The sequence below is a fragment of the Prionailurus bengalensis genome, chromosome B2, assembly GCF_016509475.1.
Source record: "Prionailurus bengalensis isolate Pbe53 chromosome B2, Fcat_Pben_1.1_paternal_pri, whole genome shotgun sequence".
In the NCBI taxonomy this organism is placed as follows: Eukaryota; Metazoa; Chordata; class Mammalia; order Carnivora; family Felidae; genus Prionailurus; species Prionailurus bengalensis.
In genome coordinates this window covers 30,579,942-30,606,657 of record NC_057349.1, presented here as the reverse complement: position 1 = coordinate 30,606,657, position 26,716 = coordinate 30,579,942, and the positions used below count along the sequence as shown (strand labels likewise).

Sequence of the window (26,716 nt, the reverse complement as noted above, 5' to 3'; positions counted from 1 at the left end):
CTGCCCCCAGTTTCATCCAGGAGTTTTATGGTTTTAGCTCTTATGTTTAAGTCTGGAATACATCTTGACTTAGTTTTTGTGTATGGTGTTAGATAGGTGTCCGGTTGCATTCCTTTGCTTGTGGCTGCCCAGTGTTTCCAACACCACCTATTGAGGACACTGCTTTTTGCCCATGTTACATCCTTGGCTCTTTTGTTGTAAATTAACTGGCTACATATGTGTGGGTTTCTTTTTGGGCTTTCTGTTTCTGTTCCATTGATCTAGGTGTCTACTTTTAGACCAATGCCATACTGTTTTGATTACTATAGCTTTGTGATAGAGTTTGAAAGCAGAAAACATGATGTCTCCAGCTTTGTTCTTCCTTCTCAAGATGGCTTTGGCTATTCAGGGCCATTTGTGGTTCTATTCACATTTAAGGAATATTATTTTCACATTCTATTTTTGGACATGTTCTTAAATTTTGATAGGGATTGCACTGAATGTGCACACTGCTTTAAGCACTGTGGGCATTTTGACAATATTAATTCTTGGGATCCATTAGCACAGAACGTCTTTCCACTTATTTCTGCTTCTTGTAATTCGTTCACCAATGAGTTATGGTTTTCGGTGTACAGGTCTTCCATCTTCTTGTTTAAATTTATTCCTAAGTATTTTATTCTTTTTGAGAGACTGTACATTATTTTCTTGGTTTCTCTCTCTGCTAGTTTGTTATTCATGTATAGAAATTCAACACATTTTTATGTATTGAATTTCTGTTCTTAAACTTTGCTGAATTCACTTATTAGTTCTAAGAGCATTTTTGTGGGGTTATTTAGGTTTCTATATGGCATATCATGCACTCCTAATAAGTGAAAAGGTAACTGGGAATACAGATGATGTCATCTAACTTGGATGAGAGTACACAGACATATGCAGTGATAGTTTTCAAATTTTCTAAAATCTTTTGTTGTTAATATAATCAAATGAGTCCATAAATATGGTTTGTTTTGATATACTGTTTTCTTTAAACCAGACATATAGAGCTGTGACATAGACCGGTTCTTCCCAACACTTTCCCACCACACACTCTGTGCGTCTTGAGAGATAGCCATCTTGTCTCTTTTTTCTGTCCTGGAACCCAGTGCCTGACTCAACTCTTCAATGAATACTTCTCGAAATAATGCACTTGGGAAGAGGCTTATTTTTTCATAGGTTTCCTGCAAGGCACCCCCCCCCAAAAAAAACACTGAATTTTACAGAAGTGTTTCTGATCTACCTGGAATCCTGTGAGGATGTCTTAATTTTGCATGTGGCTTCCTTTGCAGATAGATCAGACAGCCCAGCAGTATTCCGGCAATGTCTCTTGTGACCACCAGAGGGCAGTGTTTGGCTGCTCTTGACAAGAACACTGCTCCACTTCAACAGAAGATCCAAATTAATCTCCTTCAGGACTTAGTTCACAGTCTTCGCCAGTTGCTTTAAGGACTACTTATTCGCTTTTATGCACTAGTCTCCTTGGGATCTATTGAAAATGCTATGCAAGTAACAACTTAAAGTAATACGCTGACTAGAAGATGTCCCTTCTTACACATACAGACACATAAAATTATGAACGACTGAATGAAGGTGGACATTCACCTAACATAATATAGAAAATGAACCCACAGTGATCAAAGACCTAAATTTAAGAGATAAAACTAAAACTCTGAGAAGAAAGCATAAGAACAAGTCTTTCTGACCTTATTTTGGCATCTGTTTCTTAAGGATGATACCAAAATCAACAAGAGGAAAAACACATATGTGGATAAATGGTCACCAACATGATTGCCTTTCCACTTGGCTCTTCATGTGCTCCAGGCACCAGGCAAGAATCGTACAAATCATTTCTCAAGTGATTCGTCTGACAATCCACTTAGCAACATCAGTTCTTTCTCCATTTCAGAGATGGGGCCATGAGGCTCATAGGAACCCCTGGGGTCACTCAACTACAAAGAGGCTGAGCAGGGGCTAGAACTGCTGTCTCTCTGCCTTTGGAACTTGTGCTCCATCCACACTGCTCCACCCAGGAACCCAGAGGTCTGCAAATCTTCCATATCCAATCTCTAGGCCTGAAGACCTCACTGAACTGAGGGGGCAGTGTTGCCTGCCCTTATGACTGGGGCTTGGCTTGTTGGCCAGGAATGGCAGCCAGCCTTTATCTGAGAAAGAGGAGGTTTCTCCCTGAGCACCAGGAACAAAGGTTCATGTAGCTTCAGGGCTGAGATGTCTCTTCTGCAGCATCTGATTGCAGCCTTCTTGTCAGGTAGGCCCCACAGGGGTGACAAGCACCGAATTCGAATCCTGCCTTCGCCTCTCTGTGGGGCATAGAAGGGGAGAGTTCCCTCAGTCAAAGAGGGACAGCATTTCTACCTTCCTCATGGAATTGTTATGGTGATTTAGTGACATGATTCATGTCCCAAAAAGACACTCAGTAATCCTTAGCTGTACCTGTACATGTTACTCCACTGTGAGCCCACTGCTGCCATGGACTCAACCTCTGCATCCTCTGTCCCCTCTGCCTGGCACGCCCTGCTCCCTCTGAATCAACTGTCCCTCCAGAAAGCCTTTTATCACCTCCAGTGTGGGTGGAGTGTCCCTCAATTGGGCTTCCACAGCACTGTTGCTCACCCATCACACCCAGGCCAGCCCTAGGACTGGACATCACCCACAGCTTGTGTCTCTGGACATAGACAGTCCCAAGTGTTGAGATCTGTGCTCTGGAGTTCCCTGAACTGTCAGCTCCTCTTTGGGCCAAATGTTGTAGTGCTCACTGAAGGAGCTCTTTCCCTCCAAAGCAGCCAAAGCAAGCTGCCCTCAGCCCCATGGCACCTGCCTTCCCCACCCCTTCTGTGCAATCAGTGGTGCACAGCATCTTGGGCCTCATTGGATGCCAGGATCCCAGTGCCTTTTGGTGCTTAGTATTGAAAATATTTTCCGGAGGTGAATTTGGGTTTTGATGGAAACATCAGTAGGATGAAGCCTGGCCACTTCCAACAAACCACCACAGAGCCTGTGCCCCTGACCAATATGGCAGTAACCCAGCTCATGGCAGCCTTTCCACCTTAGTCCTCATGACTCTCCTCTCTTACCTGCTCCCCATTCATTGCTGTTTCTCTCTCTTCCTGCAGGGAGAGCCCCAAGTTTCCTCCTTCTGAGGATCTATCTTCTCTGTCTGGGGAGCCCCATCTTGTGGCAGAGAAGACATAGGTTGCTGCCCATGGCCTCTCTTACTGCTTCAGATCAAGTGGACTCTCCCTGAGTTGACTTTATGGGAGGAGAGGAACCCCCCCTTCTCCTCACATGGTATCTTAAACAGGAAGCACAGCCCCCTCTCTCACAAAAATTGAACTTGAGGGATACCAAGGTTGGGGCTAACAGGTGCAGGGGGTCACTGCCGGAGGAGCCTTAGAGGTGTTAGGGGTATACCCAGTGCCAAAACCCCTGGCTGAGGCTCTGTCTATCCTGCAGCTTCCATGAGCACTGAATGTGATTTGTATAGGTCTCCCTTGCTCACAAAAGTTCAAGTGGTTCTTGCTGTTGCCAATAAAACGACATCTGGATGAATACATTCAACTACATTTCCTACTGATGGTCTATAACTCACTGACCTGACCTGCACTTACAGGTTCTTTCCTGAGAGGAACAGGCCCAGCCAGGGTGGAGGGCCAGCAAACAGACAGCCCTGGCCCAGCTCTACAGACCTGAAAGCAGGGCCCAGCTGCTCCATCCTCCACTGGCCTGAAAGCAGGGCCCAGGTGCTCTACTTAGAAGCTGAGTTATGAAAAAGGAGGGAAGAAGTGGCTGGGGTGCATCACAGGACGGGTCCTGGATGAGGTGTGTTCCAGGGTATAGGACAGGGATGCTGTCAGGGTGGTCACATGAGGGGGATTTGGGCTCTTCCCTGCTCTATGGGTCACTCCTAGGTACTCTCATGGGCTCAATCCTGGCTTGTCCTCCTAATTCTTCAGGTATCCACTCAATCTCTGGGGTCCCTCCTTTCCCAAATAAGGCCCCAACTTAATAAAGAGACTGTAGCAATTGGAAACTGTAACCAATACCTCAAGAAAGTATATAAATTATGTTCCAGGAATTGTGCTTATAGGGATCAGTCCTAAAGAAAGAGAGATTTAGGGGTGCCTGGGTGGCGCAGTCGGTTAAGCGTCCGACTTCAGCCAGGTCACGATCTCGCGGTCCGGGAGTTCGAGCCCCGCGTCGGGCTCTGGGCTGATGGCTCAGAGCCTGGAGCCTGTTTCCGATTCTGTGTCTCCCTCTCTCTCTGCCCCTCCCCCGTTCATGCTGTCTCTCTCTGTCCCAAAAATAAACGTTGAAAAAGAAAAAAAGAGATTTATGGCACAGATATACCATTCACTACAATTATGCCAGTCAAAAAACTGGAATTGGCCCAATTATTCAACAGCTGGAGACACTGAATAAATGATGATGTGTGGCCACTGAGAATGCACAAGGGGACAGGAATGACTGTGCCTGTTCACTGTGGAGACATTAGGTAGTATAAGAGCATAGTCCTGGAACCCTCCACGCCCCAACCCAACACACACTCACAGGCACACACACACACACACACACACACGTTACAAAGAGAAAGGTCTGGAAAGAGGGAAACCATTTGTTATGGGCAATTATTTGTTGTTAAGAGTGTGTCTTTTTTCTTCATATTCATTTATTTGTTATATTTTAATGTTTATTTTGAGAGAAAGAGAGAAAGAAAAAGAGTAAACACCAGTGGGGAAAGGGCAGAAAGAGGGAGAGAGAATCCTGTGCAGAGCTCCAAACTGTCAGCACAGACCCTGACTGGGGGCTCAGTCCCATGAACTGTGAGATCATGACCTGAGCCGAAATCGAGAATTGGACACTCAACTGAGTCACCCTGCACCTATCTTCATTACTTAAATTATTATTTTACTAAATAAACAACTCATCTAAAACCTTCAATAATATACTTTATTACCTAAAATATTGGTGATAAATGGGAAGATTTAATATTTTATTGTGGTATTTTTATACTATGTCCAATAGCCTAATTTAAACGTGGCCTGTCCGGGAAAATAAAAGGTTTTACAGGTATTTTACTGGTCCAGACATTTCTCTTGTGGTTTGTGGCTCTCGAGTCAAACTTACTTACAAAAGGTGTCCCTATGCCACATAATGAAGATAGTTCATTTTGGGGCTTCACATAATCTATGTTCTTTGGGGGATATTCCTTTGTAATAAAAATGTTATTTTCATTAAATTTCAAGAATTATTAATCACCGTCATTATATGTAGCCAGACACAAAAGGCCATGTTGAATGATTCCATGCACATGAAAATCCCAGAAGAGGTAAAGCAACAGAAACAGAGAGACCAGTGGTTCCAGGGATTAGGGTGAGGAAATGAGCAGTGACCGATCAGTAGCACAGGTGTCTCTGTGATGGAAGTGTTCTAGCAATACCTAGTGGTCATGGTTGTATAACATTGTCAAACTACCTAATGACACTTCAACATCCAATTTAAAAGGATCAGAGTCAAACTTTACTTGAAGTCAATTTATACTTTACTTATAAAACAAAATACACTAAGCCATTCCATATCTGAAAAAAAAAACAAAAATTTCAAAAAAAAAAAAAAGTAACGACAGGGGAGGGGAAGCCATCCTTTGGGGCTGCAGCCGACACGAGCCACTGCTTGGGAGCTGAGGCTGGTTATTCAGCTGTAGCAAGTGGTTGTTCTAGTCCTTCCGTAACCCCAGTAGCTGGGGCTGGGGCCTGCTCATGCTCCAGGGCTGCCAAAGATGCAGGTGGTTCTTCCAGCTCCTGACAGTGAATCAGAGCTATAACTACCACCTGCACTGGCTCTGACACTGCAGGGAGGGTCACTGCTTTTCCTAATTGCTGAGCTCCAGCAGGAGTGATGGCTTCAGCCACCTCGGGCTCTGAAGCTGCAGCAGGCACCACAGTGGGAGCTGGGGCTAGCTCTTGAGTTGGTTCTGGATCCTGCTCCGGAACGGGTGCTATAGCTTCAAGAAGAGAAAGTATCATCACCATGATTGCCTTTCCATGTCTCTTCCAAATAAAGGAAACCTCTCCCACCAGTCAATGTCTTCTGAGTCCAAGAACCCACCCCCAGGAAGTCTCCCCAGATGGCAGACCATGGGGACAGTTATCTGAGACTACTCACGGCTCCTGATCCAAACACAGCTTAAGGATACTTGTTCTGTGTGGCCTACCCTGTCCCCTCCACATGCTCACATCGCCCACCCTGAGTTCTCCTCACCCTCAACCTCTGGCTCATTGGGCTCCATGTGTCCCAGCTATGAGAGGAAAACAGACGTATGGTGCTCCAGGTGTGAGCCCAGCATGCTAAGCCCCATGTATGCCAGCAGCATCTTCAGGCAGGGAAATTCTGCAGGTTGGAAAAAATCCTCAGGGGAGTGGGCCATCCAGGTGCCCAGAATGGAGAAGATGGCCCTGGAGATACAGAAGTGGGCAGAAGAATCAAGACTGATGTCTCAGGGCACCCAGTGGGAACCTGGGCTCCTATGTCTCCAGCTGTCCAGAGGCTGGTCCTACTCCTTGTCCACCTCTGATTTGGCACTCCTGCTAAGATAGCCCTGGTCACTGAGGAGAGTCTGGCAAAAAGCCATTTTGAATGGGAGCCCTTAACCAATGATGGGGCCATCTCTGTCCTTCTGGGAGAAGGACTCTTTGCTCTGTCTCCCTGCCTACTTCCTGCTGGAATTCAACTCCATGTGGGCAGGGAGGGGTGGTGTCTGGTCGGTTCATTGTCCTCACTGCATACACCAGTGCTCCATGAATATCGGAACAAATAGGAAACAAAGGAACCCGTCTCTCAGCAGGGCTTCTCAGGACCCTCCTAATACCTCAAACTTTACCTCCTCCGCCTACATGTTGCTTTATTCACTTCGCATCCATGTGGGTGTCCCCCCACTGACCCTAATCTCCCACAAGGTGGGGGACATCTGGTCCCTGAGCCCTTACTGGGTCTCCAAAGCACTTGCTGAGCACCCACCGTTGAAGTGCCACCAGATTGGTGAGTGTGATGTTCCCCACACCTTTTTTTCTGGGTCCCAGGATGGGGGTGGAGGCAGGACTGGGAGTGGGAAGGGATGGGGTTGGAATCTCTTAGGAGGTGACTCTGTCCTCTGGCCTCCTCTGCTGTCCCACTGTGCCCACACCTCATCTACGGCTCTCTAGAACCCCTTTCTCCTCTTCCAGGAGAAGCCCTCAGACCTTTGCCCGCTCAGAGGAATCGCAGATGTGTCGGATGCAGGGAGCCCTTCCAACTCGCTGCCCCCCCCCCTGCTGCCCTCTTGGAGGGGGAAGACCCTCCTGCATTGTCTAAAGCCCACTCACATTTTCTGCTGCTCCAGGGGTCTGCCATCTTCATCCCATCTCAGGAAGGATGCATCCATACCTAGAGGAGGCCAGGAGGGCATCATATGACCTGTCCTGTGTATGCTACCTCTTGTCATACCTAGTGTCACTGACCCCTGTGTAGAATGGAGCCCTAGAGGGCAGGGTGTTGTCTGCTCTGTGCCTTGGATGACAGTCAGCTCCTAAAGAAGTGTCTGCATCTGGTGGAGCTTCCTGTATGTTTGATGAATGAATGGGCCTCAACTAGCACCATCACAGATATCTGAGTGGGCCTGGGGCCACCTGCTCACCCCCAGGGACCCCTGCTCTGGTCTCAGCCAGGATTCAGACCCCCAGATGGAGCCTCAAATCTCCTTTTCAAATGGGAAAATGGCCCAGCTCAAGACCTGGTGACAGTGACAGATGAGGCAGAAACGTCATCATGGAGAAGAGGACAGTAATAACCCAGCACAGCCACAGCCCTGCCAGCAGACCGTTCCACAATGCCAGGTGCACTTTCCCTGCAGGGCCCCACTGGGTCCCTATAATAACTCTGCCCCCATCTGAGGAACAGACTGAGACTTGGGGAGGTTTGGTGACATTCCCAAGACTCAAAGCTTGTAAGTGACCAAATTCAGTGGGGCTGTGGCGAGGCAGGGTGCTCACCTTGGAATCAACAAATCCAGCACCTTTTCAGTAGTGGAAAAGTTCTGTACATGTCCAGGAACATGGAGACATGGGGGTGGGGGGGGGCAGCGGTCTCTGCCCAGGAAGACAGGCACAGGATGCTACACTTGCTTATCCAGCAAGCCTGCCTGGATGGTCCACATCACACTGGTCTCATTCTTATTCACGGTTGAGGCATTTTTACCCTGAGGTGGAACAGAGGAGGGACACAGAGTCAGGCAGCACACTGGCCACCAGGAGGGTTAGGGGACAGAATGCAGAACAAATCCCCAAGCCTTCGGTGGCTTGTGGAAAGACTGAAACATAGGTACCCACAGTAGGAAAAAGGATTTTGGCGTTAAAACTAGAATTTGAGGTGGATAGTGACTGAACATGTGAGTATTTCAGGTCAGATTGTTAGCTGAGTATTGACAGCACCTCCCTGCATCAACAGCCTCATCCGTGTGATTTCTGACAACACAGCCCATTCTAGAGAAGAGAAGGCAGAGGCATTTCCTGGGGCTAGAGGGATTAGGGTAATAGGTCATGTAGGATGTCCAGTGAGCACTGTAACATGGCAACAAAAGGGAATCATGTCAAAGTCCCACATCAGTGAAGAGCTAAATGGGTGTGGTAACCCATCTCCCTTCTGGAATGTTGTATAGCCCAGAGAGGCCCCTACTCCTGACCTGGAGGAGCCTCAGGGATGTGTTCCTTGGCAACCAAACTGCAGAGCAGCAGACAAAATACCATGAGCCCCATGTCCCTTCTGGCAAAAATCTCCCTCCTCATGATGATCATGTGCCACATTTGGAGAAGGTGTGCAAGGATGGTCAGGCCAACAGGGACACCTGGGAACAGGAGTTAGGAAAATACTTACAACAGTGAAAAAATACTCTAGACCAGATGGGATGTGAAATGACTTCAGGTCTCTTTTCTGATATTCCTACAAATAAGTGGACAGTGACTTTGCATCTGGCCATGGCAGGGGCTGGGCTGGGAAGGCAAACTTGAGGAGGATTTGGGGATCCAGATTCATCTGGGAGCAGAAGTCTACAAGGGGGCTCAGGGGAGTAGCAGTGTGGCTTCTGGGCCCTGGGATCTTTTTGCTACATCTGGGCCCTGGCTGTTGGGTCTCCCTGGTACCTGCACTCCCCCTGAGCCGCTTCGGTCCTGCATCCTGTTGGTGGTGTGGGGCATATTCCTGTCCTTCACGGAAGTTGAGCAGAGGATGTCATCACTCAACTCCTGCCCCATCTCTGGTGTGCAGTTCTGTAAAGACAGTGCAGCAGATAGGCAGGAGGCCTCAGAGTCCTGACTGGCTGCCTTTACTGGCCCTCAGACCCATGTGACTCCATTCCAGACACACTACACCACAGTGTGCACAGACTTCCACCAAGGAGGAAAAAGATACATGCACAAGGACCTTGGATTAACCCTTGCACAGGAAAGAAGCACCTCAGGAATCCCTTTTCCACCCACCCACCATGACATTGGTGTGGACATGATGGGGCCACCAGGTTATCCACTGCCCTCCAACCTTCCCTAGCCCCAGGCAGGACCTCCTCACATGTCCCTCTTTCCCTGAAACTGAAGAGGAGGGAATGGGGCTGCCCAGGGATGGCTCGAAGAGGTGCCCTGAGCTGAACTGGCCTTCCCTAGGCTGCTCTGTATTACTTTACGGGGCCTTCAGAAAAACAGCCTGAGGCATTGGGAGTGACATTTGAGCCAACATCCACAGCATCTGAAACATCTTCCCCACTGGGGTCTCTGGAAGCCAGAGCTCCAGAAAGAAAGAACAGCAAGCAAACATTTTTTACTATCAAGTGTCTCCAGCCAAGTGAGCCTGGTGTGGGACTATACTAGAATATGGGCGCCTGGTTATGGGGATTCCAAGTTCTCTTGGGGTCTGTTGTCAAGGCAGTAACTTCACTGCCTAGGATCACCTACCCGAGTCCCCTCCAGGATAACACCTATGCAAATAGAGCCCTGGGCTGCTGGCTTCTCACCCCCTTTCTTCATGAAATGTCTCATCTGCACACAGTTACACCAATGCACTAGTCTCTACAGTCCCCTGGGAAGGTCTGGGTGCATCTAGGTCCTACCTTTTAGACACATCTAGGTTCAGACACAAGTCTTCATTCTTACCTGATTTTGACCCTGGATAAGCCATTGTGCCTCTCAGGGATGGTCTGTGTCCTTCCTGTGCAATGGAGATTATTCTAGCATGTACTTCCTCGGGATGTCCTCAGGCATATTTGGGATGATACCTATGAAATTGGAGGAGTAGTATCACACATAAGAAATGCTTCCAACCGTATTTTCGTCATCTCTTCACCACCTCTGAACCTGCAGCTCCTCAGGTCCCACCCCACCGTCCTTACTGGGGTGTGTGTGTGTGTGTGTGTGTGTGTGTGTGTGTACCAGTGTTCACATTCTGGAGACCCAGAATATGGGAAGGGTGGGCAAAAGCTTCCCAAGATCATAGGCTAATTTCCAAAGCAAACCAGACAGAATGGATTGGAGCTTTGGCCTAGAAGGTCAGAACCCACCCTTACCTCTAGGCTCTGCCATTCTCTCCCTCTCCACTGGGTGCAATGTGGACAGGGGTGCACTCAGTGGGTTGCCCTGACCTGGGGTCCTCCTCAGACAAGAATGTGCTGGAATGCCTCCTGTCACCCTCCTGTTCACCCTCACCCCCACACCATCTCCATGTCTGTGCAGGGACAATAACACAACCTTTTCCAGAGCCCCCTCAGAAAGCCTGGGTGCAGCCAGAACCCCAACTTTAAGGACATGGAGCTAGATTCATGCTTGGTTCTGCCTTTTGACCAGTCCCTGTGATTCTGGAAAAGGCACTGACCCTGTCAGGGTCCTCATCTTTTCCCCTCAGTGGCTCCTTGAGATCCCCACCTCCTGTATACATGTCCTTGTGTAACTCCCTCCTCTGGAGTGTGGCCTAGACTTAGTGATTCACTTCTATTCTACAGAAGATGGGAACAGGACCCAAAGCCCCTTCCAAGGTTTGGTTATAAACTCTCAGTGCCCAGCCACGTGCTCACTCTGACCTGTGTTGTCTCTCAGATCCTCACACTGGGGAATAGGCCTCTATGTTGAGTCATGACACAGACACATGCATGTGGTCTAGCACTGAGAGACAGCAACAGAAGAGAAGAACTCAGGCCTTTGATGTGGACTGAACCCTGCTAACACACCTAAGTGAGCTCAGGGGTTCTGAGTGAAGCAAGGCCTGCCTCGGTGTTGACAACAGCCCCAAACTCCTGAGAGACTCTGGTAGGAGCCCCCAGCTGAGTGCTGCTGGATTCCTGGTTCCCTGGGACTGTGAGACAGTAAGCGTTTGTGGTTCAAGCCACTAAGTGTGGGGAAATACGGTCATACAGCACTAGTAGCAGAGTGCTGAAAATGTCATCCTGCCCCAGGCCCTGGCCCTCCTCCTTCTCCCTCTCTGCTCTCCTCCCCAACTCTCTCCAGCCTTCCTAGCCTCCTTTCTAACCTCCACTCTGACAACACCAACTTCTGCCTCCCAGCATCTGCACTCCTGTGCCCTTTGCCAGGCTGCATATGCTCAGATTTGTGCAGGACTGACTCCTTCCTGTCCTGCTGAAGAAAATATTAATGTCAGCTCAGCACAACCTCATTGGACCCTCACCTGGTGGAGCTCGGGACCCAGTTTAATTTAAAAAAAAAAAAGAAAGAAAGAAAAGAAAAGGAAAAAAAAGGAAAGAAATAAAGCTGAATCTCAAGGGTAGTCAACAAATAATAAAAATACTATAATTAATAGAGAAATCAAGAAACATGATCTAGTATTATTAAAGCCAACAGAGGAGAAAGTGGCATAAGTAAAAATAATTAAAACAAAAAGCATAAAGGGGGAATGAAGCTGCAAAGAGCAGAATGGTGAAGTACAACGGCAAGGTTTCAACATAAGTATACCTGGTTTGTGGCTTCCAGGTGCTGACTGAGAACTAGTTGCATTGAAGGCAAAACAGCTGGCAATATGGTGGGCAGGTCAGATGAGGCTAAGCACTGAGCAGGTCATATTGCCTGGAGACCTGTCACTCACCACCAGGCAGCCTCCTCACTGAACAGCCCTTTAGCATCTTGAGCATGGGTCTCTGAGAATGCCAGGAACTTCTCCCTACTGAGGGACCTCCACTGCACGTGGGGCTTTGGGAGCCACTCCAAGGCTGTGCACTGAAACCCTGTCCCTCTCTGGCCAGGTGATGTGTACTTTGGGGACAGAGCCCACGTCTGCAAGAGAGAAGTTGGAGAGCACAGGGAGGCCTTCCAGAAAACGGGGATGCCATCAGAGTCTTCCTGTGCATAACTCCAGGGGCAGCATGCATTCTGGGGGCTCCCTAGGGAGCAAAGCAGTGGCCCTGCCATAGAGAACAGAAGGAAGGAGCATGGGGTCCTGCATTGGGCACAGAGGGCAGGGCTCTTCTCTCCAACCATGAGAGTGGCATGTCCATTACCCCTAGTGACAGAAAGAGGAATTTGGTCCCAGGTTACATCCTTCTCTGCTCTTCTCACCTCACACACGCTCCGGGGCATCTGCTTCCACCATCAAAAACCCTACCAACTTCCTGAGCTATCTCCCTAATATCCACATCCCTGGGGGTTAGCTCTGCCAGAATTCCTCACAGATGTTTCAAACTCAAATCCTGAACTAATTCATATTTGGCCCTATCTGTGATAGTCTGACGATGAACATATCCCTAATCCTTCAGCCTCCTTTACATCTATCTCAGCTTCTGCCACATATTTTTAGTGCCTTCACACTCTGCCTCTGGGTTCCATCATGCACCTTGACTCAGTCCCTGAGAGTTCAAGGAATGTGACTCTAGCAGAGGCTAGAAACTGCTTGTGCCTTTGCCTTGGCCTCTGACACAGGAAGGACATGCTCAGTCTAGCAAAACTTTTCCAGCTAAAACTCTCCTAGATCAATCAGCCAACAGCCAGCTGAACAACACCCATGGGACGAAACACAACCAAAGTCCACTGTAAGGACAAAAAAAAGGTAAGAAATTTATTGTCCCTGTTGAAAATAGAGGAAGAAAGTTCCTTCCCATCCTATTACTTACAGCATTTACTTTACGAAATTTGTGATTTCAGAGGCTTTCTCCCCTCTTTGAAATGTATATAAGTCCTTTGTGAAAACTAGATAGGTCTTTTGCCAGCTTTGAGGTCCAAGAATGTCTTTCTTAAGAACCAGGGAGCCCTCTCTCTGAACTGTTAACGTCAAGAAGGACAGCACCCCTCTGTCCCCATTCCTGAGATCCAAATATCAGTGGGTACCATGATTCCAGTGTAACACCATCTCCTGTCATTAAGATAGGAAACTTGGGTTTTTTTTTCTGGATGAAGCCAAGAGTTGGTCACCCCAATTACCAAGCAAACTAGGAATGAACTGTGACAAATATTGCTGTCACATCCACTTACTTGAGGGTTAATACCTGTTTATCCAGAGAACATGTATGTAATGAGTTGTGTCTGCATGGCTATCTGTCTTTGCAATCCCTTGGTAGATTCTCTGTGATGCACAACACAATCTGGTTAATGCTAATGCAATGATAAAAAATGTTTCCTTTCCCTACTATCTTTCTGAAAAGGATTTCCAAGTTGAGAGATTTTGTGTTTAATCATATTTCCCCTACATGACCGAAGATGTATGAGTAAGCCCAGTTAAGATTAGCCAAACACAGGGGCGCCAGGGTGGCTCAGTCGGTTGCACGTCTGACTTCAGCTCAGTCATGGTCTTGCAGTTTGTGAGTTCAAGTCCCGCGTTGGGCTCTGTGCTAAGAAACAGCTCAGAGCCTGGAGCCTGCTTCAGATTCTGTATCTCTTTCCCCCTCCCCTGCTCATGCTCTGCCTCTCTCTCTCTAAAATAAATAAATGTTAAAAAAAATTAAAAAGAAAAAAGCATCAGCCAAACACAGCCCAGATGAGGTGAACTGCTTTAATGCACAGATTAATTAAATGGTTGTTGCTATATGCCCCTGAGCTTTCTGCGTCAGCTTTCTGAGACAACACACTCACAATAGGCAACTAACACATTGTCACAATAGGTAACTAACACACAGTTATCAATATTTCTACTGCTAAACAACAAACTGCCAAAGAGAAACCTTGGGAGTCTCTGCAGTCCCCTCTTCCCCCTCCAAACTCCTGTCTCCAAAGCTACTCATTCAGTTGGGTCTACTTTCCCAACTTCTCTGACGCTGGAAACCCCTCTTCTATCTCATTGCCCCTACGTGAATTCAGACACCTTTCCACCCCGTAACTACATGTTTGTTCCAGGTTTGCCACCTTGCATATACCCTCCCTTACAGCAGTCAAAGCAAAACTCCTACCCAAAATACCTCCTTCCACTGCTCTGTTGAAAATTTCCTCAGCTCTGCAACCAAACTCCATGAGACAGAACACAAAGCCTTGGGAGGTCTGCCATTGCCCTCGCAAACCATCTTCTTTAATATTTAGTTACAACTAGCAGTTGGGGGATCACCAGAACGTTCCTACAACCAGGGCCTCCACCAATAACCATCTGTCCTGATGGAGACACAGCAGGGCTCCCAGAGGCTCTTGCCCACCCAAGGGAGATGCAGGAAGGGGGATGGGGACACACTTACCTGCAGACCCCCCAAAAGGCAACTGGAAGAAGAGAAGCAGGGAGGTGAGATGGGAGAGCAAAGAGCCTCTGCGGCAATCCTCCATTTCCTCAGGAGCAGGAGGCAGGAGAACACCTACAGAGATGAGGAGGGCCACCCACAGCTCTGGGCCACAGAACAGACAGAAGGGCTCAGGGCTGATAATAATCCCCAGAACAAGAAGAGTCATTATGCTGATGGGCCCCCACAACCCTGGTACCAAGAAACCCCTCCCAGTCCCTCGGAAAGCTTTCACAGACTGCTCTGCCCATAGGACCAGAACCCTCCTGCCTTAGCACAGGGCCTCCCCCAAGTCTGTATGAGTCACAGACCACCAGAGATGCCCAGGGACACAGGCCCAGACTCAGGCCCCTGCCCATGAAGGACCTGCCAGGTCCTGTGTGCTGTTCTTCTACTGCCCCCTAATAATGACCAGGGAACCACTGAGAAGCATGAGAGTCAGACGACATCCTCCTCAAGGACATTGTGGTTCCCACCACACGCATCCTGTATTGAGGCCCTTTGCTTATTGAGTTCACCCAAATTTCAGCTCCCACCTCCCCCCAACCTGTTGCTGCTCAGGACAAAGGACCTGGCTTTACTTCCAACAGAGGGCTCCATCAATTCCCAATGAAAAGTTGATCCTCATCCTCTATATCTCTGAGGAGTTTCTGCCTCAGGACAAAGGAATCCAGGAGGGGGCTGCCTGGGTAGCTTAGTCGGTTAAATAGCTGACCCTTAATTGCAGCTCAGGTCTTGATCTCAAGTCATGAGCTCAAGCCCCATGTTGGCAGAGGGTGTGAAGCTTACTTAAAAAAAAAAAATAAAAAGAGGATCCCAGGAGAGAGAGAGCACAGAAATAATAAAATGAGTCCTGGTCAGACAAAAAGGGGCTTCAAACCACCTACTGCAGGGTGGAGTCGGGGTCCGGCAGCAAATAGTACTGAGAAGAACAGATTCTGGAGGTGACTGCTGACTTTCTAGTGGCCAGATTCAGCCACTCTCTAGGCAACCGCCTTTGGCTAGTTTCTTGACCTGTTCTGCCCCAGTTTCCTCAATGTCAAGTGGGGATAGTAACGGGATCTCACCCCAACATGCAAGGATGTAGTGCTACACAAATGTCAATAAATGAATGAAGTGCAGGCATCACTGTATTTGTCCTGGGTCTTCTCAGAGCCTCATTATTACCCAGCACCAACACCCTCACCATAAGCTCAGCCACTTCCTCAAAGCCAGCTGCTCCCACCTTTCCTTTTATTGGCCAAAAGTATCCTCAGACCCAACTTACCTGCTTAGAAAGCTGAGACTTCTGGAATGTCTCTAACTCAGTAGTGTGAGATCTCAGCAGACCCCAGATCTGCTCTCAGAGATTGCACTTGCAGTCAGCTTCTCTGAGCCCCAAACCCTGCTTCCAAATCCAAAGTTGGGTGCCATAGGGTCTTCTTGCCTGAGAGGCAGGTGGTTCCCAGATGAGTGGGGAAGCAGAACCTGAACAGGTTGCAGGGGTCTGAGCCAAAACAGGGTCCTGAGCCCCCTCTAAGTGCTCCCAAAGAGGAGGATCCACCCTTCTCTGGCTCCTGCACCATTTGAAAGTGAAAGCTTACAAAAAACAATCCCAGCAGACTCTGCCCTATCTTCTGGATATGCACCCCCATTATCCGGAATGCAACAGCATAACCAGAACCAGAAATACAGGACAGGTACCGGTACACTGACCCACCCTGCATGGGGACAAACAGAGGCCCAGATTCAGCAATCCTTTGTTGAAGAACTGCTACTGTCCAGGTTGGCTAACTTCTAGACCAACAGGGAGTGTGTTTGCCAGAGCCAAGATTAATACCTATTCCTGTGCATGGGGCTCTCTGTACTGGCCCTTTACTACCCAGATGGTTACATGTCTATTTGTGAATCACATGTGGCCAGAGCCATTGAGGAGTCCCAGTGTAGTTGCTATGTGTTTTTTTCACCAGGAGACCGCCAAGGTGCTCTCCACAACTTGGCAGCAGAGAGGTTAAGGCTGAGCAACAGGAGCTTCCAGAATCAACTCCAGGACCCTGGCCCTGACCAAATGAATGGACATTGACCCATTGCTTCTTAGTATTTTGTTCTCACACAAGGCTTCGGTACAACAATTCGGCCCTCTCCTTGCCAGGCCACAGTGTGCACAAAGAAAGGCAGATTCTATGGTCTCTGAAAGAAAATCAGGGAGCACCGGGGCTTCCTCACCAGCCTCTCCCTACCTGCAGGTTCCCATCTCAGTAAAGGAGATGGGTGAACCCAGTTATCTCTGCCAGAAACTGGAGGGACATTCCACTACACACTCCATTTTCCCACCCAGTCTACCTCCAATGTACCAGAATGTTCAAGACTTTTCTCAAATCTGTATCCATTGCCATTACCTGGCTCCTGACCACCCTCATCCCCCCTGGCCCAAGAAGGGTGTTCCTGCTTTCCCATGAGTGTCCCCTGCTTACCTCCTGCCTGACCTCCTCAAGTTCATTTTCCTTCCATGGTCATGATCCTTTCAAATCAGCTTATGTCAGAACTGCCTCATCTGTTCAAGAAATCCCCCTATAAACCTCTTGTCTATGATCCCCAATCCCAGGCTTCCTCTCTGACCTCTTTCCGCCCTCCCCCAGTCTCCCTCACTGGCTTGGGTGACTCCCTCCAGTTCATGGAGCTTTGCCATCCTCAGGTCTTCTCACAAGCCACTGGTTGATCCTGCTTGCTCTTTTGTCCCCCAAGCCCCTCAACATTCCAGTCTCACCTAAAGTGACCTTCCTCAGAGGGGCCCTTGCCAACCTATTCATCCCCATAATTGCCCCATACACATGCTTGTTGGAGTTTAATGACACCCTGCTTTCCACAATAGCCCTGACAAGCATTCTTCTGGGGTATGTCTGTGACATTCACAAAGGGAGGTAGTGTGTGCCCTGGTCACATGGCCAGCACATAGTAAACACTCAATAAACTTTGTTGAGCTCCTTTGCAGAGGACTCACTGCAGCAGCCCATTGGCTACTCAGCCTTATCTAAATTGGGCAAACATTTCTGTCCATTGAGAAACACGAAGACTGTTAAAACGTTGACCTAAACAAGTCAGCCCCTTTGTTGGGTACAACAACTCCACCATCTTTCCCACTTTTCTTCTTACCCCAAACATAAGTTAGTTCATCACTGAAATGTCCCCAGGATAGAATCATCAGATTCAACACCAAACACCTTTGCTCACTTAAGTCTGCCCAGTTCTCAGGTGTCCACATGTTAAGTGATTGGTGTTAAGACAACAGCTTGGCCTAGAGCCTCCCTGGTCACACTTCTGCCATGTTGTTGTCATTACTGTCTTCATTCTGCACGTGAGGAAACCAAATCTGTCTGAATTCCACAACCACATGCTTGGCAAAGACTCTCTCATCCTGTGTTCACTCTTGATTGTTCTGAATGATCTGCTATATTTGTTTTCATGAAACAAGGACTGCCTGATTCACTGATACACGAGAGTGATTGGCTTCTGCTCAGAGGTCTGGTCTGAGATGCTAAAACTCTAAGCACACCTAGGACATCTGGAGAGACCTGAAACATCTGATTTTTTATCCCCAAATGTCCATTTCTTCCAATATCCACTTAGACTTGCGAATGTTGGCAAAATGCAACTTAATGCAAAGTAAACTAATGAGATAAGGACCTATATTAGCCTCCAGATCCATCCACCATGGCCCCAACCAATCCCTGCCCTCAAGTCTGCTTGAGGGAGACTCCTCAAGACCTAAGAGACATTAGGGGAGTTTGATGAAAAGACTGAGGGAAGGAAAACAAATTTGACTGCGCTCCTCCTAAGTGCCAGGAACTGGGCTACACAAGTTGTATTTATGACACTTCATTTTCACACATGCACACAGAGATGAAGGAAGACATGAGCCCTGCCATCTATTAGTCTTTAATCCAGGAACTTCCTAGAGGAGGGAAGGCTGGACCTGCAAGGACACTCCCCCCACCTCCCAGTCCTCAAGCCCAGCCCAGCCCCCAGCTCTACACAACTCTAGGTGAAAAAGGAACAGGAAGAGGACCTTGGACTCAGCAATGGCTCAGAATGACATGGCCAGAAAGCTTATCTCCTCTGAATTCCAGTCCTTGGATCCCATGTTGGGAGGGAGAAACATGAAGGAATGACAAAGCACAGGGAAGATGTTCCCTAAGGACCCTGGAAGGACACATGGAGGTATTGCAGGAAGGACACCAAACAGCAAACTTCCCTGCTCTCCCCCAGCTCATCAGGCTCATGTCTCAGCTGCTTTATCAGCAAACATTGCTCATGGCCATTAATGAGTTTTCTTGCTCAGAATATAAATTATTCTGATGCTAATACGGTTAATATTATACTTTCTTCTTTAGCAGCCATATAATATCTCTTATCTTTCTTCATGTGTGTTTCAAACAGTTTCAGAGAATACCTAAGCCATGAAAGAAGGGCTAAGGAAAAATAAATTGTGTTTTATAATGTGTCAGTTGGTGGAAACGATTAAACACGCTTTTTAAAAACCCGTAATTAAGTAAAGCTTAACTTTTGTTATTTTAATTTTTTATTAATATTTTTATTTGAGTATAGTAGACACACTATGTTACATGAGTTTCAGATGTACAACCTAGTGACTCAACAAGTTTAAACATTATGCTAGTTGTGCTCTGTGTTTACAGGTCTGATTCTGCTTTTTTGCTCGCTTGTTTATTCATTTCTTTCTTTTTTTTTTTTTTTAGATTCCACATAGGAGTTAACTCATATGGCATTTGTCTTTCTCAGTCAGACTTATTTCACTTAGCATAATACCCTCTAGGTCCATTCATATTGTCACAAATAGCACAATCTCATCCTTTTTTATGTCTGGGTAATATTCGATGATGTATATAAACCAACTTTTCCTTATCCATTCCTCAAGCCGTGAACTCTGAAGTTGCTTCCAAACTTGGCTTTTGTAAATAATGCTACAACAAACATAGGGATGCATACATCACTTCAAATTAGTGTTTTCATTTTCTTTGTGTAAATAACTAATAGTGATATTAATCAATCATTCATTTATTACTATTACTATTTTGCAATACTATTTTTAATTTTTTGAGGAAACTCTATACTGTTTTCCACAGTGGCTGCACCAGGTTGCATTCCTACCAGCAGTGCAAGAAGGTTCCCCTTTCTCCACATCCTCACCAACACTTCTTATTTCTTGTCTTTTTGATTTTAGCCATTCTGACAGGGGTCAAGTAATATCTCATTGTGGTTTTGATTTGCATTTCCCTGATGCTGAGTGAGGTCGAGCATCTTTTCATGTGTCTATTGGTGATCTGTATGTCTTCTTTGGAAAAATATCTATTAGGTCCTCTTCCCCTCCCCCATTTTTTTAATGTTTATTTACATTTGAGAGAGAAAGAGACAGAGCCTGAGCAGGGAGGGGCAGAGACAGGGAGACAGAATCCGAAGCAGGCTCCAGGCTCTGAGCTGTCAGCACAGAGCCTGATGTGTGGCTTGAACCCACGAACTGTGAGATCATGACCTGAGCTGAAGTTGGACGCTTAACCCACTGAGCTACTCAGGCACTCCACCTTTGGACTTGGAAGTAATGAGAGGCACTACACAGATTCTGGAAACCATGCTCATAGTCAAAGCTTCTTGAAATTCACCCAGCATCTGAAAATTATCTACCTCATTCATATCTTTATTCTGGTAGAAGTTCTCTTCTTTCCAACTGGAGTTGACACACAGGAAGAACCAGATCCTTCTTCTTAATTCCTGAATTAACACAGCACTGGTATTTCACGAATAACAGATATTTACTAAGGTTGGTAAGATAAGTGTGCTTCCACCATCCCAGAATAGGAGGTATATACAGTAGAATATTAGACTGCTTTCCTCTTGAACATCAATCAGCCATTCATTTCTCCAGAAATTTTTGGATGGCCAATGTCTCTGGTCAGAGTGCACATTTCCCAAAATAGAACTGGTGACCTACTCATAGCCTCTGGGTTCATCTGCACAACTCAAATTGGATAAAATATACACCATTTAATTCTGCAGAGTCATTCAGCCCTCATCTCCTTCATATCCAAGCAGAATAAAGACTGTATGAAATAATTTTCATTACCAAAAGAAGCACTACTTCCAATAGTTAAATTCAGCCTACCCTAAACCAGCTCAGCCAACTATTATCTTCTGTTGCCTGAGCATAAGGCATGAACTGAGTGTTCTCATAGCCATACCCCAGGAGACTGCATCCAGAGCAAGAGTGCAAGACACCCAGGTCATCCAGGACTGACCTCAGAGGCTTTTGTCTCAAGGAATGTGAAGCTCCAGAAAGAGCCACCATAAGGAGTCTGGGACAGTGTTGGGGTCCTATGGTCACATAGCCTCAGGGCCATAGGGGAGTAATGGAGAGTTGGCCCCTGGGAGAGCACCATCAACAGCAGAGCCTGAGCTGAACCCATCCCCTGAGAGGCTTACAGGTTCCTCCAAAGAAGAAGGAGGATTGTTAAGGGGCACAGGGGTCTCTGTAGGCACACCCACCACAGAGCAGATGGTCAGGGACACATCCCCTGACTTAATCATGAAGTATGGAAACAGAGTCCCAGTGGAGGAAGTTAGAGGGAAGGAGAAAAGGTGAGATCCATCAGTCATGTTATAGAAGGAGACATCCCCTTCTTTGAGGTCGAAGAAAACACCCACCCTGTGAGGAAATTCATCACAGATTTCCTGACTCTCAGGGAGGACAAGGGCATATAATTTACCTCCGTACCACCCCAGAACCCAGAACCCCACTTCTGGCAACTCTCTGTACCAGCCTTTCCTCACCACATCTCCCCTACAGACCCCCAGACCCCACTCGCCACTGTTTCCATTCTTGATCTCCACCTCCCAGTAGCAGCGCCCTGATGTGATGGCCTCCTGGCCCAAGATGCTACAGGGTCCTCCTGGGTCCTCAGTTGTGTCCTCCAAGGTCACACTAGTCTGTCCACCAGAGACAGCAAGGTGCCGATCTGCAGACGCTGGATCCAGAGTGACAGACACTGCAGAGAGAGTTGCCAATCATGCAAGACCTTCCCCTGCCCCATAATAAGGGCACACAACCACCACCACCACCCTCAGACACCTAGTTGCATATGGGAAGGGCTAAGCCTCCTGAGATGAGAGTCTTGTGACTCAAGTACACAGCTCTCCAAGCAGGAGAAGTAAGCATAAGACTGATCTGAGGGTTAGATGGGTCACAGGGAACTTGAGGAACTAGTCTGGACTCAAGGACTTAAGGATATATATTTGGAATGCAATATCAGCCACATTCACTAAGCTCAGCTATGTGACTTTCACTGCCCCATCCCACTGCACAACCATTGATGGTGCCAGCGTTTGTATCACCACAGCAAGCTAAAGGAGACATCAGAGGCCATGGGGCAGCAGTAGGAGTACCCAGAAAGAATGAGAAGTAACTCACAGGCCTGGAACTTCTCCTTCCGCCAGTCTACAAGAGAACCATTTTTCACAAATGTGACAACAAATCAGAGATTTGAGGAGACTGTACATATCAGTGTTGATATCTTTCGGAAAAATCGCTGGGAAACATTCAACTGAAGCATTTATTTCTTTTACACACACACACACACACACACACACACACACACAGCCATCATGCTACAGCCTTCCCATGAAAGCCCAGCTATAAAACTTAACCACTGAGAGGCTGGATAACAACCTGAAAAGAAAGCTCTAGACCCAGATTTCACCATCATATTATGCTTTCTCAAGAATCCTTAGCCACACATCTATCCTGAAAGCTAGGTTTTTTTGAGAAGAATTGGGGAGATAAAAAATTCTGAGGCCTCCATTTATTTCTAAAGAATTGATTAAACTGAACTTGGAGGTTGAATCTAAGCCATGGTAGAGACATACAACCTGGTAGAGCTGAACTTGGAAGCCAACTACAAGCCCTGGGCGAGGAGAATTCAGGACACAGCATCAGAGAAATTGTCTCTAGTCAGAAGGCAATGGAGAGGTTTCAAGGAAGGGAGAGACAGAAGTTCAAGCAGGAAAGACATACATCTAGGGAAAGGACAGACACTATGAACTTGTTTCCCCTTTTCATGGGTTATTGGGAGGAAAATATCCCTATATGTAAGGGGAAATCAAAAATATCAGGTCTAGTCATCTGCTTCCCCCCTTAACTGCTCAGAGAGATCGAAATCACCAGGAGAAACCCCATGTAGTAGGTACCCAAATATGGTCATGTCCTAGGCCCCCTTATTCATGGCATTGAAAAATTATTTTTCAATTTTTAAATACGATGAGATCAGATATTACTTCACCTCACGCTATGAGCTGACCAATATGCAAATATTGATTCTACTGTAATGGTATCTGTCCTTACAAAATAAAAAGGTATACAAGGTATACATTAAAACACATGCACTTCAATCCATCAGAGAAGGGGGAATGCTAAAAGAAGACTATTTGATCCTTATTTTTAATAAATACATCCCAGGAATCAGGGAGACTCTCTAAGGGGGTTTCCTCACACATCTAGCCTCAGGTCTCCTGCATCCCTGGCTCCCCCTTCTCTGCTCTCATAGTCCATGTTCATGATCATGAACAAAACAGCTGGGACAAACACCCGCGCGTGCACACACACACATACACACCCCACACAGGTTCAAAGGACCCAGATTCTTAACTCACACCGGTGCTAAGTGGTGTTCTGGATAACTTTCACTGCTTTAGGATCCCCCTCACCACACTCTTGCCCCAACTGCTACTGGAAGGTTGAGATGGTCTCAGATCAGAAGCAAACTCAGTCAGAAAAGTACTTCAAAACTGCTCAAAATACTGTAAGTCTTTTCAGAAATCTCTCAAAGAGGTATCAGGGAGTTTATTACTTCTTGTGCACCCAAAAACTGTGCACACCGTCTGTGTACTTTACACTCAAACCACCGTGATTATGATTTGTGGTCTCTCTTCCACCACTCTGAGCTACCCAAAATCTCTCCAAGAGGAATCACAGGATTTCTACTCCCTTCTCATCTCCTCTCTTCCTCACTGCTTTTCTTTCCCTGATTTGTTCCCAACTTTTCTGATAAACAATTTTCACTCCTCTAACTTTCTCCTACCGTATCTTCACACATTGCCCTGATAAATCAAACCAGTAACAAGCCCATCAGGTAAACATGCAATTGTCCTAAAGGAGAGATAATGGTTGTGAACAATTATACGTTACAGTTCTTTCAAAAAAAAATTTTTTTTAACTTCTTCCTCTGTTACCCAAACATACACATAAGATTTTGTATATAATTGCAGGTAGCTCTCAGACCCACCACCAGGAGTCCATAAATATCCTGGAAGCTCTGGATCTCAGATTCAGAACAGGCAATTTAAAGCAATTACTTTCACAGCAAGCAGGGTAGTTTAGAGGAAGAAACCCAACTTGGACAAGGAGCATGAGGAAACAAATGATGACCACCATTCCAGGTGACCAAGACAAAAACAGGAAAATCAAAAGTAGATCCGCAAGATGTAGGAATTTCAGGGTAAAATGGATTCAGAACCAAGGATCCCCTTAGGAATACCTGAATCGTAAGCAAGCAAGAATGATATCTGAAATCTTCTAGAGACAGCAATTTCTGGTCTACAAAGCCATTACTGTGTTACAACTGTCCTTATAAATGAGCACTCTTTCGTCACTGCTGCAGCAAAAGCATCAGTTGAACAAGGTGTGTTCAGATGAAGTTGCTAATCCTAAGAGTGACCTTCAGTAGAGGACTGGTCAGAATAGAGGCAGATCTGTGTTTCCCAGAAGAGTCCCTGAAGTCTTCACAAGGAAATGACAAACATGACAAGGAGAACAGGGACACCCACCCTGTCCTGGTATGGGGTCCACTGACAGAGAAGGGGGAAGAGTTGAGGCTGAAGGGATAAGGGCACAGAAAACTGAGTTACTCACCTGCATACAACAGCGCCTTCCTCCAGTCTGAAAAGGGACACACTCTAGTGAAATATGGGTCAGAACAAGAATGCTTAGCATTGATCTACTGGCCTTGCCTCCTCTCTGTACTACAGGTGACACTCCCAACAGAGTAGGGAGGATGGAGAGGAGATATCCTCCCGTGATGTGCAGACAGCAGGGTATTGGGGGAAATTCCCTGGATCACAGGTCAGAAAGCCTGAATTGCAGGCTGAGTTCCACCCCAGCCTGCTGCAGCTGTGTGACCTTTTGCAAAGCCATTTAGTATCCTGTGCCTTTCCCAAATAAGGCCCCAACTTAATAAAGAGACTGTAGCAATTGGAAACTGTAACCAATACCTCAAGAAAGTATATAAATTATGTTCCAGGAATTGTGCTTATAGGGATCAGTCCTAAAGAAAGAGAGATTTAGGGGTGCCTGGGTGGCGCAGTCGGTTAAGCGTCCGACTTCAGCCAGGTCACGATCTCGCGGTCCGGGAGTTCGAGCCCCGCGTCGGGCTCTGGGCTGATGGCTCAGAGCCTGGAGCCTGTTTCCGATTCTGTGTCTCCCTCTCTCTCTGCCCCTCCCCCGTTCATGCTGTCTCTCTCTGTCCCAAAAATAAACGTTGAAAAAGAAAAAAAGAGATTTATGGCACAGATATACCATTCACTACAATTATGCCAGTCAAAAAACTGGAATTGGCCCAATTATTCAACAGCTGGAGACACTGAATAAATGATGATGTGTGGCCACTGAGAATGCACAAGGGGACAGGAATGACTGTGCCTGTTCACTGTGGAGACATTAGGTAGTATAAGAGCATAGTCCTGGAACCCTCCACGCCCCAACCCAACACACACTCACAGGCACACACACACACACACACACACACGTTACAAAGAGAAAGGTCTGGAAAGAGGGAAACCATTTGTTATGGGCAATTATTTGTTGTTAAGAGTGTGTCTTTTTTCTTCATATTCATTTATTTGTTATATTTTAATGTTTATTTTGAGAGAAAGAGAGAAAGAAAAAGAGTAAACACCAGTGGGGAAAGGGCAGAAAGAGGGAGAGAGAATCCTGTGCAGAGCTCCAAACTGTCAGCACAGACCCTGACTGGGGGCTCAGTCCCATGAACTGTGAGATCATGACCTGAGCCGAAATCGAGAATTGGACACTCAACTGAGTCACCCTGCACCTATCTTCATTACTTAAATTATTATTTTACTAAATAAACAACTCATCTAAAACCTTCAATAATATACTTTATTACCTAAAATATTGGTGATAAATGGGAAGATTTAATATTTTATTGTGGTATTTTTATACTATGTCCAATAGCCTAATTTAAACGTGGCCTGTCCGGGAAAATAAAAGGTTTTACAGGTATTTTACTGGTCCAGACATTTCTCTTGTGGTTTGTGGCTCTCGAGTCAAACTTACTTACAAAAGGTGTCCCTATGCCACATAATGAAGATAGTTCATTTTGGGGCTTCACATAATCTATGTTCTTTGGGGGATATTCCTTTGTAATAAAAATGTTATTTTCATTAAATTTCAAGAATTATTAATCACCGTCATTATATGTAGCCAGACACAAAAGGCCATGTTGAATGATTCCATGCACATGAAAATCCCAGAAGAGGTAAAGCAACAGAAACAGAGAGACCAGTGGTTCCAGGGATTAGGGTGAGGAAATGAGCAGTGACCGATCAGTAGCACAGGTGTCTCTGTGATGGAAGTGTTCTAGCAATACCTAGTGGTCATGGTTGTATAACATTGTCAAACTACCTAATGACACTTCAACATCCAATTTAAAAGGATCAGAGTCAAACTTTACTTGAAGTCAATTTATACTTTACTTATAAAACAAAATACACTAAGCCATTCCATATCTGAAAAAAAAAAACAAAAATTTCAAAAAAAAAAAAAAGTAACGACAGGGGAGGGGAAGCCATCCTTTGGGGCTGCAGCCGACACGAGCCACTGCTTGGGAGCTGAGGCTGGTTATTCAGCTGTAG

General features: G+C 46.6%; 1 protein-coding gene across 1 annotated transcript; it reads right to left on the bottom strand.

Annotated features, from left to right (window-relative positions):
- Window positions 1-20,421: 20,421 nt before the first annotated feature.
- Window positions 20,422-26,462, bottom strand: LOC122490438 (butyrophilin subfamily 1 member A1-like). The gene is made up of 4 exons (XM_043593145.1): window positions 26,452-26,462; window positions 24,699-24,742; window positions 22,203-22,229; window positions 20,422-21,780 (listed from the first exon to the last, which is right to left on the bottom strand). Exons 1-4 carry the CDS (start codon window positions 26,460-26,462, stop codon window positions 21,116-21,118), a joined length of 747 nt encoding a protein of 248 aa, XP_043449080.1. The 3' UTR covers window positions 20,422-21,115.
- Between the last annotated feature and the right edge of the window lie 254 nt (window positions 26,463-26,716).

Coding starts and splice junctions, on each gene's coding strand:
- LOC122490438 (XM_043593145.1), bottom strand. Junction 22,230..24,698: donor GAAGGCGCTGTTGTATGCAG/GTGAGTAACTCA, acceptor GTTCTCTTGTAG/ACTGGCGGAAGGAGAAGTTC. Junction 21,781..22,202: donor GAAGGAGAAGTTCCAGGCCT/GTGAGTTACTTC, acceptor CTCTCTCTGCAG/TGTCTGTCACTCTGGATCCA.